General features: G+C 38.2%; 1 protein-coding gene across 1 annotated transcript in view; it reads right to left on the minus strand.

Moving 5' to 3' along the window:
- Nucleotides 1-3,005: 3,005 nt before the first annotated feature.
- The window catches only part of ANXA5 (annexin A5), a 31,394-nt gene continuing 14,052 nt past the window's right edge, over nucleotides 3,006-20,347 (minus strand). Inside the window, exons 4-13 of the mRNA XM_060012940.1 lie at nucleotides 19,165-19,259; nucleotides 17,883-17,996; nucleotides 15,808-15,898; nucleotides 12,928-13,007; nucleotides 12,434-12,490; nucleotides 7,899-7,992; nucleotides 6,900-6,995; nucleotides 5,290-5,348; nucleotides 4,960-5,082; nucleotides 3,006-3,535 (exon numbers count right to left, since the gene is read on the minus strand). Of these exons, the coding sequence (XP_059868923.1) occupies nucleotides 3,476-3,535; nucleotides 4,960-5,082; nucleotides 5,290-5,348; nucleotides 6,900-6,995; nucleotides 7,899-7,992; nucleotides 12,434-12,490; nucleotides 12,928-13,007; nucleotides 15,808-15,898; nucleotides 17,883-17,996; nucleotides 19,165-19,259 (869 nt within the window). The 3' untranslated portion in view covers nucleotides 3,006-3,475. The remainder of the gene's footprint in view (nucleotides 3,536-4,959; nucleotides 5,083-5,289; nucleotides 5,349-6,899; nucleotides 6,996-7,898; nucleotides 7,993-12,433; nucleotides 12,491-12,927; nucleotides 13,008-15,807; nucleotides 15,899-17,882; nucleotides 17,997-19,164; nucleotides 19,260-20,347) is intronic.

The raw sequence follows: 20,347 nt of genomic DNA on the forward strand, positions 1-20,347 counted from the left end.
TTTTGCAGCTACTGATCAGGAGACATCTCGTGGTTACCTGGCTCTGGTGGCCAGCAGGGCTTGCACTCATATGTCCCACAGGACTCTTACAAACAAATAATCCTTGACTGGTTACCCCTACTCAGGGCACAGCACACAGACAGCAGACTGAAAGGAAGAAGTACAACTGTCATTTTTTGCAGATGACATGATACTAAAGAGAAAACCCTAAAGACTCCACTAAAAAACTGCTAGAATAAATGAATTCAGTAAAGTTACAGGATAAAAAATATATATACATAAACCTGTTACATTTCTATACACCTATAACAAACTATCAGGAACAGAAATTAAGAAAACAATTCCATTTACTATTGCATCAAGAAGAATAAAATACTTAGGAATAAATTTAACCAAGGAGGTGAAAAACCTCTACACTGAAAACTACAAGACATGATGAAAGAAATTCAGGACACAATAAATGGAAAGATATTCCATGTTCATAGATTAGAATAATTAATATTGTTAAAATGTCCCTATTACCCAAAGCAATCCTCAGATTCAATGCAATCCCTATCAAAATTTCAATGGTATTTTTCACAGAAATAGAACAAACAATCCTAAAATTTGTATGTAACCACAAAAGACGCCGAATGGCCAAAGCAATCTGGAGAAAGAAAAACAAAGTTGGAGGCAACATGCTTTCTGATTTCAAACTATATTACACAGTTACAGTAACCAAAACAGTCTGGTATTGGCATAAAAACAGACACACAAATCAACGCAACAGAATAGAGACCAGAAATAAACCTAGGGATATATGGTCAATTAGTGTCTGACAAAGGAGCCAAGAATATACAATGGGAAAAGAACAGTCTCTCCAATAAACAGTGCTGGGAAATTTACAGCCACATGTAAAAAAATGAAACTGGACCACTAAACTACACCATACACAAAAATTAACTCAGAACGGATTAAAGATTTGAATGTAAGACCTGAAACCACAAAAACTCCTAGAAGAAAACATAGGTCGTCAGCTCCTTGACATCAGTCTTGGTGATGACTTTTTGGACACCAAAAGCAAAAGCAACAATAGCAAATATAAACATGTGGGATTATATCAATCTAAAAGCTTCTGCCTCGCAAAGGAAACCATCAACAAAATTAAAAGGCAACTTACAGAATGGGAGAAAATATTTGCAAATCATATGTCTGATAAGGGGTTAATATCCAAAATATATAAAGAATTCAAATAATAATAACAAAAAATACTCCAATGAAAAAATGGACAGAGGATCTGAATAGACATTTTTCTATAAAAGACATACGGATGGCCAAAACAGGTACATGATAAGGTGCTCAACGTCACTAATCAGGAAAATGTGAATCAAAACCACAATGAGATATCATCTTGCCCGTTAGAATGGCTATTATGAAAAAGACAAGAAATAACAAACGTTGACGAGAATGTGGAGAAAAGGGAACCCTTGTGTACTGTTGGTGGGAATGTAAATTTGTACAGCCCCCATGGAAAAGAGCATGGAGGGTCCTCAAAAAATTAAAACTACCATATGATCCAGCAGTTCCACTTCTAGGTACTTATCCAAAGAAAATGAGAACATTAACTCAAAAGATATATGCACCCCCATGTTCATTATTTACAGTAGTCAAGACATAGAGGCAACCTAAGTATCCATCAATGAATGAACAAAGAAAAAGTGATAGCTACACACACACACACATGCACGCACAGAGAGCAGAATATTATTCATCCGTAAAAATGAACCTCTTGCCATTTGGGACGACGTGGATGGATCTTGAGGGAATTATGCTCAGTGAAATAAGTCAGAGAGACACAAATACTGCACGATCTCATTTATATGTACAATCTAAAAAGCAAACAAACACACACTAATAGAAAAAGAGGTCAGATTTGTGGCTCTCAGAAGCAGGGGTGGGGAGTGGGGAATTGGAAGAAAGTGGACAAAACGTACAAACTTCCAGTTATGAGATAAGTAAGTCCTGGGGATGTAACGTTCAACGTAACTATACTTAACACTGCTGTCTGGCCTTTTGGAACTTGTTAGGAGAGAACCCTAAGAGCTCTCACCACCAGGAGAAATGTTTTCTTCTTTCTTTTTTTTAATCTACATGAGATGATAGATATTAGCTAAACTTACTGTGATAATCATTTTTCAACATACCTAAGTCACGCCGTTATGCTGTACGCCTTAAACCTGTCAGTGTTGTATGTCAATTATATCTCAGCATGCGGGGCTGGGGGCAGTAGAGGCAGTTGATTCTCAACTTGGCTCTGCATTAGAATTGCCTACGGAGCTTTTGCAAAAAAAAAAATAGCATGTCATATATACACACACATAATTTTCAAAGCTCTCACGGTTATTCTGATGACCAGCCAAGCTTGTGAAAAGAACAATATCACTAATTAAGAGTTTCCAGTAGGAGAGTAGTCCATTTATCAAAATGTCTTATTAATAGCAATCACTTGCTTTTAAAAACACACATTTATAAAGGAGTAAGTGAAAAAAGGAAGTTGACACCAATTCAAGAAGCAGTTTGAAAGCAGAAAACTGAAAGGTAAATATTAGAAGAAAGAAGCCACTTCTCTCTTTTTGCCTCTATATTGCCTGCTTTTTTATCTCAAAGAAGGTAGTAGATGAAAACAGGAAAAACAAGTTGATAACAGAAAAGTGAAAAGTAACTCTGAAATTTTAGGTTAAGTTTTAAAATCAGCTTTTCTAGTAAGCAACTAACATAAGCATTGCTTTAATTGATGCCCACATAAACACACCACCAATAAATCAGAGACCCCCTTCAACTCTTCCCTCATTCCACACTGCACAGACAATTCATTTTGCATGTTGTATTTCAAGCTTTTCACCCAAAAGCCAACTATAAATTCAGTTGTCAACTGACAACACTGTCAACCGACTAGCTTGAAAAAACATATCATTGTTAAGTAGGTAAATTAAATAAGTTTTCTTTAGACACACACCCACACGTAATTCAGGAGGAAGGAAACGTTTATTATTCATTAACCCTTTGAATGCAACCTCCATTATGTTTCAGGTTTAATTTAGTAGCAAACTTGATTAATAACATTTCCAGGAGTTCACAATTTCAAGGCTAAGGTTCTGGTTAAGGTAATGCGGTTATCAATTTAATATAAATGAAGTTTTTAAAAAAGGCTGAAAGCAGTCTGACCTCTTAAAGGAAAATATAAATGATCCAGACTTTAGTCTTAGTAACGTAAGTACACTTCAGGACTACGACAGTCAAGGAGAAGGATTTTAAGCGAAGATCAGAAAGGAGCACTACTATTTTCTTCTACAACATATATGTTTTGGTCATAGCATGCTGGCATGAATAAGGCAACGTGCCACGCTCTGGCGTGCAAGAAGTGCAGTGAGATGCACTGCAGGAAGGCAGTGGCGACGGTGGCAGGCACGGTGCAGGGTCTCTCTCCAGGCGCACATCAGTCATCTTCTCCACAGAGCAGCAGGAGGGCTTTCTTATAGTCCCCAGATGTGTCCCCCTGAAACCCAAATGTACTCCGTTAACCCCCATGACTCACAGAAGCCAAAGAAAATAAAAAACTAAGACATATCTGGCAACAGGTTTTATTCACATGACGTTTCCCCCATGTGGGTAATCTCTCTGTGAGTGTCTTTCACAACAGGAATGCTTTACAGAGAATTTCCTACTGATGCAACTGATGTTTAACTTTCTAATTTTACCCCTTAAAAGCACAGTTCTACCTAAGACAGTGAAGTATGTTCTTCCCTCTAGTAACACAGAGAACAGGGAAGCTTTTACAACCATGTTCAAGTCAAGGTTTCTAAACAAACTCTAAGTCTCTCATCACAGCAGTCCCTAACCTTTTTGGCACCAGGGACTGTTTTCATGGAAGACAATTTTTCCAAGGACCGGGGGGCAGGGGATGGTTTCGGGATGATTTGAGGGCATTACATTTACTGTGCACTTTACTTCTATTATTATTACAGCAGCTCCAACTCAGATCATCAGGCATTACATCCCGGGAGTTGGGGACCCCTGTCTTATCACATAGCATATGGCTGGCTATGGGGGGCAAGGCTGGGACCGCCTGGCTGTTATGGCTTTGCCTCAAAGACAGAAGGGTAAGGTACATTTTGCCTCTGCTTGTGTCATGCACAGATGTGTGGGATAAGTTAACGTTTCAAGCTATGAGTCACTGGGAGAACTCTCTAGTACCCTTCAGCCCAGCACACGACGCACACACAAAGTTCAATGCTTTCTCAACTGAGATGCTGCTTTGCACACAGTCCACATTCCCCTTTATCAAAAAGAAAGACCAAGACAGAGAGACAAAAAAAGACAGAAAGGCAGACAGAGGGAGGGAGGGAGGGAGGGAGGAAGGGAGAGAGGAAAAGAAAGAATGAGGAAGTCAAAAGGCTTTAAGCCAAATTTAATTATAGGCCACAGTGTCCCTTGCTCTTAAAAGGATAAAAATGACAGTAATACTTAAGCTCTTTACTTACTCCTGATATGACCTGGTTGGTTCTTTCCTGAACTATGAACCAATACCAGAGATAAGGTGATAACAGACAATAAAGAAAGAAAACACTGATATGAAAGAAAGGAGAAACTAATCAAGACAGCTGGAACTGATAAAAGGCAGAAAGAACCAACATATTATTACCGTGGACAAGACTGGGTTTAGTGAGTCATCTGTCACCACTACTAAATAATGCTTCTAAGCTCACCAGGAGCCTCGGCCTTCACCGAGAGCCAGTCTTTCACTCAGGAGCCATCACCCGTACTTCAGGGGACATGATGCCAAACTTTGTAACTCACGGCTCTAATCACATCCCTAAAACTCTAAACTTAACACAGGAATTAGGTTCTCCCACCCATGTCTTGCAAGCTATGCACTGGTCGGCTGTGGATTTCTCAACATTTAAAGAACGGTTCCACTACCTTAATCATGGAATAAAGAGAGGTGGCAAAATTCTTCCTGAACTCCTTCCTAATGTTAAACAGATCGATCTCACTTCTGGAAACCACAACCCTGATGAGGGTATGATCATCTGTCCCAGCTCCCTTTAAAAAAGAACAAAAGAGAGGCACATGTTTAAAAATGTCAATTATAGCATCAAACTCCCCTGAGTTGGGGTGAGTCAATCAAGTAAAACCATTTAGTAGAATTGAACTACCTGTTTTAAGGAGGAAAAAAGCCTCAAAGTCTATCATCTAAAACATACTAGAGAGATAAATTAATTAGATAGAAGACTCAAGGCATGCACTTACCTTCATAGCATAGTAGAGGGTTTCTGCAAGGTAGGCAGGTATACTGCGAATGGATTTCACTACAAAAATAAGTAATATAATGGTCACGTGCTATTCTGATGTGAAAAGGATAAAGTAATTAAAATCAAAGCTGCCTGACGCTTATAGCTCTACTTAAATACAGTACGAAAGTAACACAGGCTCAAGAGCTGCTCATTTGCAAGCTGCTCTGATCTCCTGACTACAGAGAATCTCCATAGATACTGGCTTGAGTTTTCCGTAGAGTTCTGAGTTCTACACAGAAAGGCACGTAGGACAGGGGCTGCAAGTTTTTCAGTGCCCCTTTCTTCTATGAGCACCTTTTTGCTGTAACAGTTTTGGCAGCCTGGGCTGTTATGCCACAACCTTCTTCATCCCCAATAAATTATACAAACCTCCTGGGAGTTTTCATTCCACTATATTCAAGCAAATAATGTAAGATTACTACCCCATCTCATCTGACAAACCTTAGACTATCTGTCTGTAATCTTAATATAGGTATTCTATTGATATAACGTCCATGATTCACACAGAGCAGCACGAGACTCACCCATTTTGGTAGAAACATCCAGATAAACTGGTAACAGAAAAGAGTATCTTCCTCGAACACGCACATATCTATTGTATGTTAGGGCTCCTCAGAACTCAGTCTGCTTAGCTTCAGAAACTATCATAAAAATTCCCTAATATACAAAAATAACAAATCCTTGATTGGGGGTGGTGTGTTCTTCTCCAATGCTTAAGAAAACAGCCACCAGTAACTAAATCTGTCATAACTTTTATGTGTATTCTATTATGAAGGGGTCATCTAAAAGATTTCTGTTAAAATTCATTAACTGTGGACTCAAATGAAAGGTTACTGTTAGTGCTGGTACATGCACACATGTAGCTTATTCTCCAGAAGACAGAGAGCACAGAAGCTTCAGCTCAACACCAGATACTCAGAACAAACAGCAGACAGAGGTTCACTCCAAACCCATATGAAAACTGGGACCACAGGGAACTCACAAACTAGATTCTCCCTGGAATTTGGTGAGTACGTAATACGACAATAAACTGCACAAACTCGTTTCTCCAATTTTTCCAGGTTATTCTGAATATTTAGCTAAAATAAAATTCTAAACTATTTACTCAGAAAAATAACCACTATCACACATCTTCCACTATGTCAAAGATACTTATTCTAAATCAGATTCCAATTTCTCAGTCTGCTTCAAAACTGTGAGGATGGTATTCTAAAGAAAAATAAAATTCCACAGATATCAGAAGTAACATTTACAAGCCTGAGATTACAATGCCCACATTTCAGGTTCACAATGAAACAGTAATACTTTTAATGCAGCTTCAAAATGAGTTTTAAACAATTCTCTTAATGTTTCCATAAGATTAAATGAAATAACCAGATAGTTCACGTATTTCCAACATCAAGACAGATTTTGAATTGGAAATTTAGGAGTTTGCTTCACCCAAATATCATGATAAGCTCTTTTTTAATAAAGAAATAGATGGTTATTTTCAGATACAGCTTCAACTGAATAAAATACTTTACCTCTTAACACCATGAATATTATATACATTATAAAATTACCTACCGACAGCAAGGAGCAGCTGTTCCAAATTACCAGAAGTCTCTCGGTCAATGGTTTCTTCAATTTGAAATCCTGATATAGTCATGTATTTGTCAAACACTAGAAAACAGGACAATTTATGAATCACATAAGAATCACTCTTTCCAGAAAGATACTTCCTCTAACCAGGCACTGTCCTACCAAACACAAATCTCCCCTTTCTCCTTGCTGACAGACCTTGATTTTGTTCAGAGCCTCAACGTGCCAAGTCCGAAACAATGGATTCTAAGTGTTCTTTGTTCACTCATTTCCCATCCCCTCCTTACTGGTTATAACCAATGAGATCTAAAGGGAAATCTGTGGGAGACGATTCTGAAAAATCTTTCTCTTTCCCAATTAAAAGTAATAGACAGATATGGTGAGTTTACCCCTTTCTTTTCTTCTTGCTGTGAAAATGGTTGGCATGTTTGGAGCAACAGCAGTCATCGTGTGACAATGAGGTACCGAAGATGAGAAAGAGAACCAAAGCGCTAAGGACAGTGGAGAAGGAAAACAGAAAGAGCCTACGTCCTGCCAAATCAGCCAAGGAATCTTACCTACAGAAAGCCCAATATTAAAGCCACTATTAGTAGGGTTTTCTGTCACTTGCCAGTGAACTTATTCCCACTTGATACCGCAAGTACTGATGAATACCCAGAAGTGAGCTCTTAGGTACCACTATCTAAGAGGAAATACTTGGAGTGAGTTACAGCTCAGTGATTTGTCACTATGAGTAACAATCTAGAGGCCTATCTCCCTCATCACCCTGATAGCAAAGAGTGGACTAAGGATCTCTAAGTTTTGTAAAAGCTACAAGAGAAGCAGAGAACTATGAGATTTCTCAAGGTCACCAAAAGGAAGGAATTTAAAAACTGATCCATTCAGCAAGGGCCTGTTATGCAGCAGGTATTCTGGCATACTGACTCCCGTACTTTCAAAATTAATCAAAGTACCATACGTATCACACACATTTTTATCACTCACCCCTTCTCAAATGAGACACGCTTCGTGTTCCAAAGATAGTAATAAACTTTTCTTCATCTGTTCCCCATTTAAGTTCTCCAGCCTGAAACAAAGCCTGTGAAAATTTCAACCTCAATTAATAAATTGTTCTCCCATCTCATGTCCAGGTTCTTAATCACACTTGGGTTTTACTCCCTGAATATGAATTTGCCTGATTCATCATCTTATGTTTTTCAGTTCTGATGTTTCCTACTCTGAAACTCAGCTCACTAAGTCTGGGGCTACTTGGGAGCTTGCCACTAAACTGTGGCAAAGCAATAAAGCAGAGCAATGGTGCCAGGTTAAATGTCCCCAAAATGTCTACCATGACTTCCAGGAGCAATGATATGGTTGGTGGAAAGTTCTGATTACCTACCTCACTGCTGATACATCCATTTACAGACTGGGAAAGTTTAACTAGGAGCTAAGGGGTCTGCGTTTTCTGTTTTGCTTGCTCTGTAGCTGTTCAGTAATACATGATAAAACTCCATATTCTCTCTTTACAGCTGAAATTTAACCAATGCTAGCTACAAAAAGTTTTCCCATTTTTAAGAGATCACAACGAATTTTTAAAACATTGTGAGTACAGCACAGTGCCTGGCATACAGCAGGCACTTAACATATACTTGTTGAGTAGTTTGAGTGTCTACATTTACCTTTTTACATGGAAAAGAATATATGCTTTCCAATGTCCATATCATTGCTGAAAAAATTATATACAAACATCATTAACTCTGAGTCCACTTATTGGGTTGTAGCTTATTTATTAAAACCCAAAGCATCAATCTTTAAAATGTCTATACTACCCTTTTAATCATTTCAAGGTAAGTATACCTATTAAAGCAAGCCAAATGCAATTTGCTGAGACCACCACTCCGAGCTGCCTTTACGGCCACAAGCGGCAAAACGAATGATACGAGGTGATCAAAGCACGTGTTTGGATGTAGGAATTTTGATCACAGTATGTTTAAGAATATAGACTACGCTACTACAGATCTATTTTGTATTACACTTCCAGAGAATCATCTCTACGCTCAATATTGAAATTAATTTATTTTAATGATAAAAATACACAACATCAATCCTGGTCATGTGAGCATGCTCTTCAAAACTAAAAAGAGTGTTACTATGAAAGTCATGCAAGTATCTAAACCTTAGAACTATATCAGGGTGCTGTACACTTCTCTTAAGATAACTTTTTTAATCTAATTACAAAAATTACACATGTTCATTGATAAATTTTATAAAACAGAGAAAACACATAAATAAGGAAATTTAAATTACCAAGAATATCAACATCCCAAAGATACTGGCTACTACCTCTAGTATGTTTTCCACACACAGATGAGATATACGTATACATTAATGCCTAAAAGTGGTGAAGGGCTCATCCTGTACAATACTGCAAGCGCTGCTGAAGCCTCCTTTCTTACCAATTGTTCTCTATTTCTAGGGATGTTCTCTAGTAGCTGTAGCAGTTGTATGGAAAAACCTGGTGAGATGGCTACTTTTAACTATAATCTCTTAATTTTCTTGGAAGAATTACGTTTGGGATCATTACCTAGTCTAAAACTACTACTAACTGAATCATATGCAATAATAATGACGGTATCATCATATACAGCAATATTTAAAAGTCTTTTGTTTTGTCTTGTCTTAATGTAAGGGTTAAATGAGGCTGCCCAGTATCCACGGAGCTCTTCTGGATGAGGGACCCTCACACCTCCTCACCCTCCCCCTTCCCTCAGAGGGGGCTTTACAGTTTAGCCCAAGCAGTTTGATAACCTCTGGTTCAGTGCAAAGTACAGAGGTTTTGGAATCAAAACAGAACTGGTCCTGTCCTATCTGTGAGTCTTAGATGAGTTACTTAATCTCTTCTTGAGGCTCAGTGTCTTCACCTACACAGTAGGAATAATATTTCTATAGAGTTATTAATGGAGATTATATAACTCACATAATGAATGCACTGAACAGTGTCAGGCAATCAACAGCAGGTACTCAATAAGCACTGACTCCCTTCTCCCTCCTTCCTTAAGAGTTCAACTTTCTCTCCAGAGAAAGCATAAAACAAGGATTTGGTAGGGGAGAAAGTAAAATCAGTTCAACGCATTAAAAATGTTAAAAAGTTAAGTGAATTAACTACAAAATGTTCAATTCCCAGGTGAATGACTCATTGAGGCTTATCAAATCCCTGAAATAACAGGACTCCTCTTAGTGCCAGGTATCAGTAGGGAAAAAAATTCAAATGCTTATAAAAGGGCCCCTTAGTTGGATGACTCTCAATTAAGAAATCTGAAATTCCCATCAGTGATAACAGCCCAGGTACCCTTGCTACAAGGTATAAATGGGTGTGTTCCTTTTTTATAATGCTGAAAGGGTAATTGTTTTCAACAGGCTGAATTAATTAATAAGATTTTTATGAATCAAAGATCAACAGCCAGCCTGTATTCTGTGTTGTCCCTGGTCACTGAAAAGGTAAAGAAAGCCTGGATACTATTTCAGGGGTAGGTTAAAGTAACTTCGTAAGTCAGTTTTCAGATGTACAAAGTTTCCCCTTCAGGGTTCTGAATGGTCATATCCCCTGCAGCAGAGGTTAAGTGATGCTTATATAGCCTCAGTACTCAAAGTGTGGCCCCAGGACCAGCACGGGCATCACCTGAGGGCTTGTTACAAATGCAGATCCCAGGCCCCACCCAGACCTACTGAGTCAGAATCTGCACTTTAAGGAGATCCCCAAAGGATTTATAGGCACATTAAAGTCTGAGAAGCACTGCTCCACAGTGAGTGCTCCAAGCAGAGAAATCAATGAAAACGAGGTACAAATGTACTGTTCCCGTTCAGCAGCCTCACACTGCAGCGGTGCTCTCGTCACACCACCAGCTGTGCTGGGAAATCTGCCCACCGCCCGCTAATGCAGGCCTCACTGCAGTCGTCTGAGACCATTAAGCTGCTCCTTTCACCGTGACCACGACCGCTGAAAAGCATCCAGAGGTCCCAGTCCTGAGAGCAGGAGTGTGAGGACCAGCACATCTCCTACAGACCCACAGACAGTGCAAGCCTGGAAAGCAACAGGCTCGGCTCAGCAATGAGCAAAGCCCCTAACAGCTTGGGAGGACGGGTCTGTAAGCAGGCAGGGTTAAGCGAGATCTTTCCTTCCAATCTATACTTACTAAGCCTGTTTTACCATAGAGGAAAGGAGAGAAAGGAGCTAACAGGTAAGAACGCCAAGACTGTTGTCTAGTGAAAGAGGAAGGGCTTTGGGGTCAGATGGGCCCAGGTAGAAATTCCAGCTCCATTCCCACTCAGTAAGGGCCATGGGCTTGTTTCTCGAACCCCTGAGCTTCAGTTTCCTTATCTAGAAGACAGAAATGATCCCCTCTATGTTAGAGTTATGCACTGGGTCACTCGTCAGCAACTCATAGTTACTAAGTGCTAACCATATGCTAGGGACAAAGGATACAGATTGAACTGACAGCTCAGAGTGCCCTGGGTGGTCAGTCAAGTAAATAGGCAGCTTCCATATTAGGTGGCAAGAACTGTGGCAGGAAGCTTGAGATGCTATAGTCTCCCCTGTGAGGAGCACCTGACACACACCTGGGGGTCAGGCAGGGAGACCTGAAAAGCAGCTAATTTGAGGACTGACCCCTGAAGAGGAATTATTTAAGGGACGTACACTGTTTTTTAGATATAATGCTATTGCATAGTTACTGAAGTATAGCGTAAACATAACTTCTATAGGCACTGGGAAACCAAAATAATTCATGTAACTTGCTTTACTGTGATAGTCACTTTAGTGTGGTGGTCTAGAACCAAACCCACAATATCTCCAAGGTACGCCTATATTTGAAACATGTGACCGGAGAGACAGGACTACGATATGTGATTCTAGGAACCCAAGAAATTCCTTTATTACCATTTTCCAGTTTTCAGGTCTCATGTTTCAAATTTCCTAACACTTATTTCCTACATTTGACTACTTTATAAACCATACTGAGACAATAATGGAATTTAAAAGCCACTTAAGTATAAAATTTCATTAGGGAGTGACTAAAGAGCAACTGACAAAAGAACAATCCTGTTTAGAAGTCTATCAAAGGAAAGGTGGAGGAATTTTCAAATTCTACAATAACGTGTCATCTATTATGTAATAAAACACCATTTACCACTAAAGTACTTTTTCTTCTTTATCCTTTTCTACGAAGAGACTGCCACATTGGCAGTACAATCCATAACACCTGGTTTTCTTGTAAAATTCTCTATTTTGAGAATGTCCCATAATCTAAAGGAAAATAACATATCCAGGTGGAACTCATTATTTACATGTAATTTATCTTATTTCATTTCAGCCTTGGGATAAAACATTTTGTTGGCCATCTACTTACATGGGTCTTATGATTTGTAAACGACCCGTTAGACTATTTTTAGATGCTATTACAACATATTATGATTTGCCATTAGCATGGATTCTTTTTTCATTTATGTCATAATAAAGTCATCACAGATTAAGTCTCACTCACCTGAGCATCTTGTTCAACCTGTGCTTCATCAATTCCAGCATCAGGGTCTCTATTAGCCTAGAAGAGATAATATGTCACGTTATTGCATTACATGAGTATTTTTGTTCTGAAGAAAAAACGGTTCCACCTAATGGTTATGCACATAAAGCTTTTTCTCTTAGGAATAATATGCATTAATTAAGATCTTATCAATCCTACAATATTTTTACATTATCACACAAACACTGTCCAAAACCAACCTGACCCTCTTGATTTTAAAATCTATGAATAAAAGAGGACAGTGATATCCAAAAAAACAAAAACCAAAAAACTATGAGTTAGCTATTACGAGTTCAGGTCAGATGTTCTGAAACACAAACACACACTGGCACCACACAGCCAGAATCAAGCAAGTACCAGAAATAGATAAAAGAATTTTAAGTGACTTGACTTAACTAGATTCAGACCAGTCCGGCTTCAGATTTTTTAAACCACAGAGAGCCTCCACCCAATACCTGAAGGAGGACCACCAACATCCTCTGGTAGTACCCTGAAGTGTCCCCCACCACATCATCTTCCAGGCTCGAGCCATATTCTGCAACAGAATAATTTCACACTTATTTACAGCTTCTTTCAACTAGAAAAGGATATCTTGCCCCATTAATCAAATGGAAGAGACATAAGAAATATCTGATTAGCATAATAGTTCATGCTTCTCTGAGCACTCTGAAGACTGAAGGCAAATGTTTTAAGTGGTGAGTGGCTGGAAGAAAAGAAATTAAAGTCTCCCAAAAGCACTCAGTTCAAACCTAAATCATGACTTGGCCATTTAGAAATGCTCTCAACCAATGTAGTTATTAATCTGTTATTAATCAGATACATGATCGTACTGGAAAGTCTCTAAAATACAATCAATCTTAATTTTAAACTTTGTTTCCCTTTCTTTCAAATGTTTTACATGATTCATCTCAAAAGGTCTTCCACTCTCAAATATTCTGAGTTTTTTTTTTCCTTTGGGGCATGGGCATTCCTTCTCCTAATAAGATATTTTTCCTCTGCAACAAATAAAGTTAACTCTGAGAGACAGCAGTGATATTTTAAAATATGCCCTTCTCCCCTCCATTTCCAGCTATTCGACAGACATAAAGCCACAGCAAAGGGGAAAACCAGGATCTACAAGAGTCTACAGGCACTTTTCACCGTCTCACAACCAGCTGCCACTGAAGGAAAGGAGGTATTACTCTAAGGCATTTAAACATTTCATCATTATTTGAAAGGAGACAAAGTTTAAAAGTTTGACACTTCTAAAAATACAAAAGATACATATCTACTTCAATCAGTTGCTCAAATACAAAACCTTGAAGGAATTTTTTATTCCTTCCTCTACTCCAACACCTATATATAATCAACCATCAAATCCATTTATATTTCTCCTCTCTCTGATTTGCCTCATACCTCCCACCAGCCTAGGCTGAGCCATAACTGCCCAGCTTACCTCTCCCAACACAGCTAACTAATCAGCCTCTTAATTCAAACGTTCTTCCTGACCTCAATTGTCCCTTTAATACTCTACTATCCATTCAGGAGCTTACAATGCTTTTGAACCAAGTCCAAACTTCTAATCCAGTCATACAAAACCATGTGTAACAGAGCCTAACTGCACTTATTCAGTTTATCTCCACAATGGACATGCACATTCCCTCCACTACAGTCACATTCTCTTTGTTCCCTCAGTATACTTTTCTCAAACTGGTCTCCATGCCATGGCAGACAGTGGGTGGACCTTGACCAAAAATGCCTTCTTCACCCACTCGAAACCTATCTAGTCTTGAAACCCTGGCTCAGTGTCTGACTGCACTGTGAAGAAGTCTCTCCTGACATCCAAAGCCAAAATGACCTCTCTTCTCTGAATGAATTCTTTCATTAAACATGTTCGATGTTTGAACTTTACTATCCTGTAACTCTTGCAGTTTTTTCTAAGTCATGTCATCCCTAAATAGACTGCAAACTCCTTGAGGACAGGAGCTTTGTTATGTGCATCTTCTGCATCATTCATGACAGCCAGTACGCTGCTGGACACATAGCTAGTGCACAACAGCACGGCTGACTGGATGGACCACACACAGTTACTATACCTCTTGTGGCACCCCATCTGTCACCCGGCAGCACAAAGGCTCATTCATCAATGTCAACAACCCCAGAAGGAGATATGTGAATATTATATCAGGTAAAAACTCAAGCGTGATCACCTGCAGCTGAGATACATGTATCACCTCTGCCTTAGTGGTTGGGTCCTATCCAACTACAAAAAGAGGAGCAGGAAAGAAAGATTCCAGCGCTTCAAAAGGTAATTGTTGGGCTTCCCTGGTGGCGCAGTGGTTGAGAGTCCGCCTGCTGATGCAGGGGACACGGGTTCGTGCCCCGGTCCGGAAAGATCCCACATGCCGTGGAGCAGGCTGGGCCTGTGAGCCATGGCCACTGGGCCTGCGCGTCCGGAGCCTGTGCTCCGCAACGGGAGAGCCCACAACAGTGAGAGGCCCGCGTACCGCAAAAAAAAAAAAAAAAAAAAAAAAAAAAGTAATTGTTTAGTGGCCATAAATTTCACACCATTCTAACTTGCTGGGTTACAGGGTCATTTCTAAGATTAACCAACTAATGCCAAGATAGGGACCCATTTTCCTAGCTGCAAGCACTAGGCTTGGAGGTCTGTTGACTGAGCTGACCATCTGGACAGTCTGATCCTCCTAAGTCACGCAGAGGGCAGAGTCTTTTACAGAAAATCTGATGAGAAAAGAACTCCCTACTTTTGCTTTTTATTACATTTTCTTGGTTCCATTAACAGGATATGCTTCAGATTGAAATATAGGGTTTTTTTCACACACACAAAATTTAAAAATGCAAAAGAAAAGACACCAAAAAGAAAGTCAAAATGCAAAGTAGTCAAGCACCCCCCTTAGCTAGAATGACATACATTTACTCAGACATTATCGACTCTGATTTGGACAAGGTTTCTTTTCCTTTTTAGTAATTCTTAACTTCTACCAACATAAAACTGAAATTTTTAAGGAAGAAAAACCACTTACATCTTAAATGTAAAGTGAAAGAGACAACCTGTATATCCCAACACTGACTGTAAATCCTATATGAAAATAAGTCCCATCCTCAACAGAAGTTTCTTACAAATACTAAAGTAGTTATAGGTATAGAAAAAGGCAGTCTCTTCCCTACTGAAAGAGAAACTAGCTTGAATGGTTGCTTATTTGTTTACTCATTCCTTCACTCATCCAGAAATCACGTATGGCCTGCCCTCCCATAACTCCAAAGAACTCCATTCCCTTTAGAGAAATGACAAAGTGACAGCGGAAGTGAAGGGAGATGTAATTCGAAACAGTTACCTTCTTCATAAACTTGCTTTATGGCTCTCAGTTCTTCAGGTGTCCTTGAAGCAATAATTTCTGTCAGGACTTTTTCATTTGTCCCAGCTCCCTGTTTGGAGATTTATTTTTAATAGAAAAAAACATGTTAATAAGATTAAAAAGAAAGTGATTTTCCCAGAACAGATGTTACCCCAACTGCATAAATATATATATATTATCCAACATAACGTTCACTTTCTATGAGTTCTATTAGTTATAGAAATACGAAATTTCAAATTAGTTTTCTTTCCAAAGACAATTTTATCCTTTTTTGCCTAATGAAAAAAATGTTTATTGTATGAATATGTCTACATATATGACATATAACAGATTACATAAATTTGTAATTTTATCAGTTTAATTCTAAATAGTTTTAAAGGGAAACATTTTGATGAAACAGGAAATTAAAAAAAGGCTGAAATAGTAAAAATGAAAACTTCACATAAATTTACATGGAAGAACACTGATACTTAAACAATATGTACCTCAAAACATAAACAACCCTGCTCTCAAATTAAGTTCTCTATGGATCACAGGGAAATTCTGCAACACAGGTAAAAATAAATATAGCACGGCTTGGTTATTAGGAATCAGTTATTGGATCAGCATAAAGGAATTGGGACTTGCTTTCTGGATTTTTAAAGAATAATTGTAGTTGGTTTTCCTTTTTCTGATTATAAGTCATATCTACACTACTAAATTAGAAGATACAAGCAATGACATAGCTGAACTTAATTTTAAAAGATAGCATATTTAAGCCTTAATTTCCTTATATTTCTGTTGCTTTACCAAAAAATCAAACACTGAAAGAACTAGGTTTATGCTCGGGCAGAATTTTAGCCACTGCTAATATTTCAGAAGGCTGCAAAAATGCCCATTTCCAATAACCTAAGATTTTATTTATTCCGAAGAATCACTGTAGGAAAATGAAGAAGCACAGAAAGGTTCCTAACTTGACAAACCCTCTCCTCCCTCCACCTGAGCTACATCATCTCCTTGTTGTTAATTTCAGTTTGTCCATTCAAAACCTAACTACTAGTGACTGAGTTATTCCCTGTCCCATAAGTCTAAACAAATGATTCAATGTAATCACATTTATACAACATTGCAAACACCAGGCAAGGGAATATACATTTAGTTACTTGCTACAATGAAATTATATCAAGTTTACCAGCTGCTTCATTTTAGTATTTAGAAGTACAGGAAAGAAGGAAAGGGTATTAGAAAATCTTTCTTATCTCAAAATTCTCTCCAAAGCTTCATCTTTTATGCTAAAACGATTAACAATATTATTGTTCCCTAATCAGGCAAATTTCTAAACTAAAAGATAAAATACCTAATCCGTAACATTTTAAAAACATATCTCAGGGCTTCCCTAGTGGCGCAGTGGTTGAGAGTCCGCCTGCCGATGCAGGGGACTCAGGTTCGTGCCCCGGTCCAAGAAGATTCCACATGCCACAGAGCGGCTGGGACCGTGAGCCATGGCCGCCGAGCCTGCACGTCCGGAGACTGTGCTCCGCAACGGCAGAGGCCACAACTGTGAGAGGCCCGCGCACCGCCAAAAAAAAAACCAAAAAAAAAACACAAACAAAAAAAACATATCTCAAAATTAGAAAACAAGCATGAAAATAAAGTACAAAAGGCTGTAAAATACACTAAAATTTTAAAAACCCACTACTACTGAGTTAACTATACAAAAAGACTAAATGACACACTTGTCATTTCCTCTCTCCTTTTCTTATTGCCTCCTACGCAGTTTTGTCCTTCAAGAAACCCTCAGTGAAATAATTCAATTTGTTTTAATATAAAAATACCATAACCTGCTGTATAAAAAAAATTAAATAAAATTAAAAAAAAAGAAATAGTTGTTGAAACAGCTAATTGTCATGTTAATGACTGTAATAGACTGATGTGATGATTTATATGTTCCAAAAAAAATAAAAAATAAATAAAATAAAAATAAATAAATAAAAATAAAAATACCATAAAGTAATTACCAACACAAAATAATATTATACACATGACAGGAATATTCCTCGCACTCATCCTTTCACCTTAAGAGCATGCTTCAGTTCATAGGCATCATAAAGCCGAGAGGGTTTCATCAGAGCCACAATTAATTTTTCAAATTTTCCAGTCAGTTCTGATTTCAGGTCATCCAGAAGGTCCTAACTCACAGAAAATATAAATTGGTTAACCATGCAGAAATTTTAAGGAGGTTCTTCTTAAATATGAACGATAGCCCTTTGCTCTAATGAATTCTTTACATTGCTATCTCCAAGTAGAAGACACATGAGCTAAACAACACCCTGTGGCTTTTAATAATGTACTTTTGACATCTGACCTTAAGCTAAAGCAAAGCCACTCATGTGTCAAGGTACTTGTTTTTAAGATGTTTTTCTTAATCTCAGAGTTTTTAAAAAATGAATGCTTTTTATAAAAAATATTTATCTTAAAATATTTTAAAATAAGCCTAAAATATTTTAAAAATACTCTTCCGAGAAACATGTCTATCTCAAAAAAATAATTTCCCCAAAATATCATAATGCATTTTTACAAAGGACAAAATTTGGCCTATCATACCTAAACAAAACAATGTTTTCTTTTCTCTCCATATCTAGTAATATTCTAATACATACATAATAGATTATGTTCATTACTATGCCCCTGACTACTGCAGGACAGCTGCTATTACGGGGAACTTGCATAATTATAAAGATAAAAGCAGTATTTCTCATCCATTTCAGTTTCAGCACACAGGCAACTAGAATTTGTGTTTAAAATACATGCTTTTTTTTTTTCTTTGCATTTGTTTCTCGAAATAATGAACAAAAATTTTCAGAATAAAACTACATTTAAGTTTTTTATGTCTGTACTAATTCATTTAGTGACAAATTTAATTTTTACTTTGAATTGTTAATCAAATAAGAACATTTAAATCAATGAATTAAAAACTCATTTATTAAAATATCACTCCAAAAGGAACCAAGTGTGACTGTGTCAGAGCAAAACATATTGCAATACAGGTTTACACCTGGAAAATAATACAACAATCCTGAGTGGGAAACACAGAAGGAAAGAAGGGCAGTTATCCCCATTGGGATCTTTCAGCACCTATACAGTGTCAAGTGAGGAAAAACAATCATATGAGGATAAGTTGAGTGAGCATTTTAACCAACAGCTGATAACTAAGAAACAAACTAGAAAAGAAAAAAGGAGGAAAAGTCAGAATCATAAGATTAATGATATTTACAAAAGAATATTAGTAGATTTCAAACTAGTCTTAAAAGAGAAAGCTGCTCTCACATTCCACCTTGGGATGAAGTACAGTCTTACCCTGCCAAATAGAGTTTTAAAAGCCATAGCGATCTCCTGGCGCTGAGCATTACTGCGGGATGTCAGCAGAGTCAGGATGCTCTCCTCATCGGTGCCTGCAATTATGTTCCAACCATTACATCCAGGCTCCCACATGCCCCTTCTCTCAATAACCTTTGTAACCAGCTCCCCAGTCACTTTAATTCCTTGCCTCATAAAATATATTTTATTAAATAATTTATTAAACTATAAAATTTACAATATCAAAATGTTATTGTTTCCAACAATACGTACTACCCCTACACATTGTGAAGGAGACGCAAAAATTCTCCTGACTTTTTAAAAACTGAGTGCACCTAGCTTTTCTTGCAACAAATAATTACTCAAATAACAGCTCTTCACAAGGCATGATGTGTTGGGTGTTCCAGGGGGTTGAGAAAGGAGAAAAGATATAGACCCTGGTTTCAAGTTATGAACAATTTAGGGTAAAAAATACAAATTTTTTTGTGTGAGGTAAGGCAGAATGTGACAAGGGCCTCAGGAGAGGTCCAGGTGTTAAATGGGGTTCAGAGGAGGTTCTCGTAGCTAAAAGGCAGCGGAAGACAGTTTTGGGAAAAGCTTCATGGAGAAGGTGACACCCACCCAAAACAGTCTTGAAGGATGAAAAGATTTTGACAGGCAGTGATGTAAGGAAGAAAGACAGGCTTTTAGAATCCAGGAAAAGCTCAACAGTAGGAAAATACAGAGCTTTCCTGAGTAGCAGATCACCTGGCATGGATGGATCAGAGGACACATCAGGCAGTAATGTGCGTTGAGACCGACAAGGTGGGCTGGAATACCAGGGAAGGCCTTACAAGGCCAGAAAGCCTGCACCCGATCCTGCTACAACAGGAAATCTCACAAGATGTTCAGAATGGAGAGTGATGGGGTCAGAGCCAAGTTTGAGGAAGATGAATCCCTTCACATGGACACTGGTACAGAAGGAGCCTGAGGACAGGAGGATTAATTATATGTGGAAGTCCTCAAGAAGAGAGGTTTTTAAACTGCAAAAAAGGAAAGCTGAGAAAGTGAAGACAGTGGGATGTAAGAAACTGATAGAACTGGATATCTGATTGGACACTGAGAGCAAAAGGCTGCACAGCTGATCACCCTCAGGAATGTCTGTTTATCTACTCAGTCAGCTACCATATGGGTAAAGCTGAAA

The sequence above is a fragment of the Delphinus delphis genome, chromosome 5 (genome assembly GCF_949987515.2).
Source record: "Delphinus delphis chromosome 5, mDelDel1.2, whole genome shotgun sequence".
NCBI lineage: Eukaryota > Metazoa > Chordata > Mammalia > Artiodactyla > Delphinidae > Delphinus > Delphinus delphis.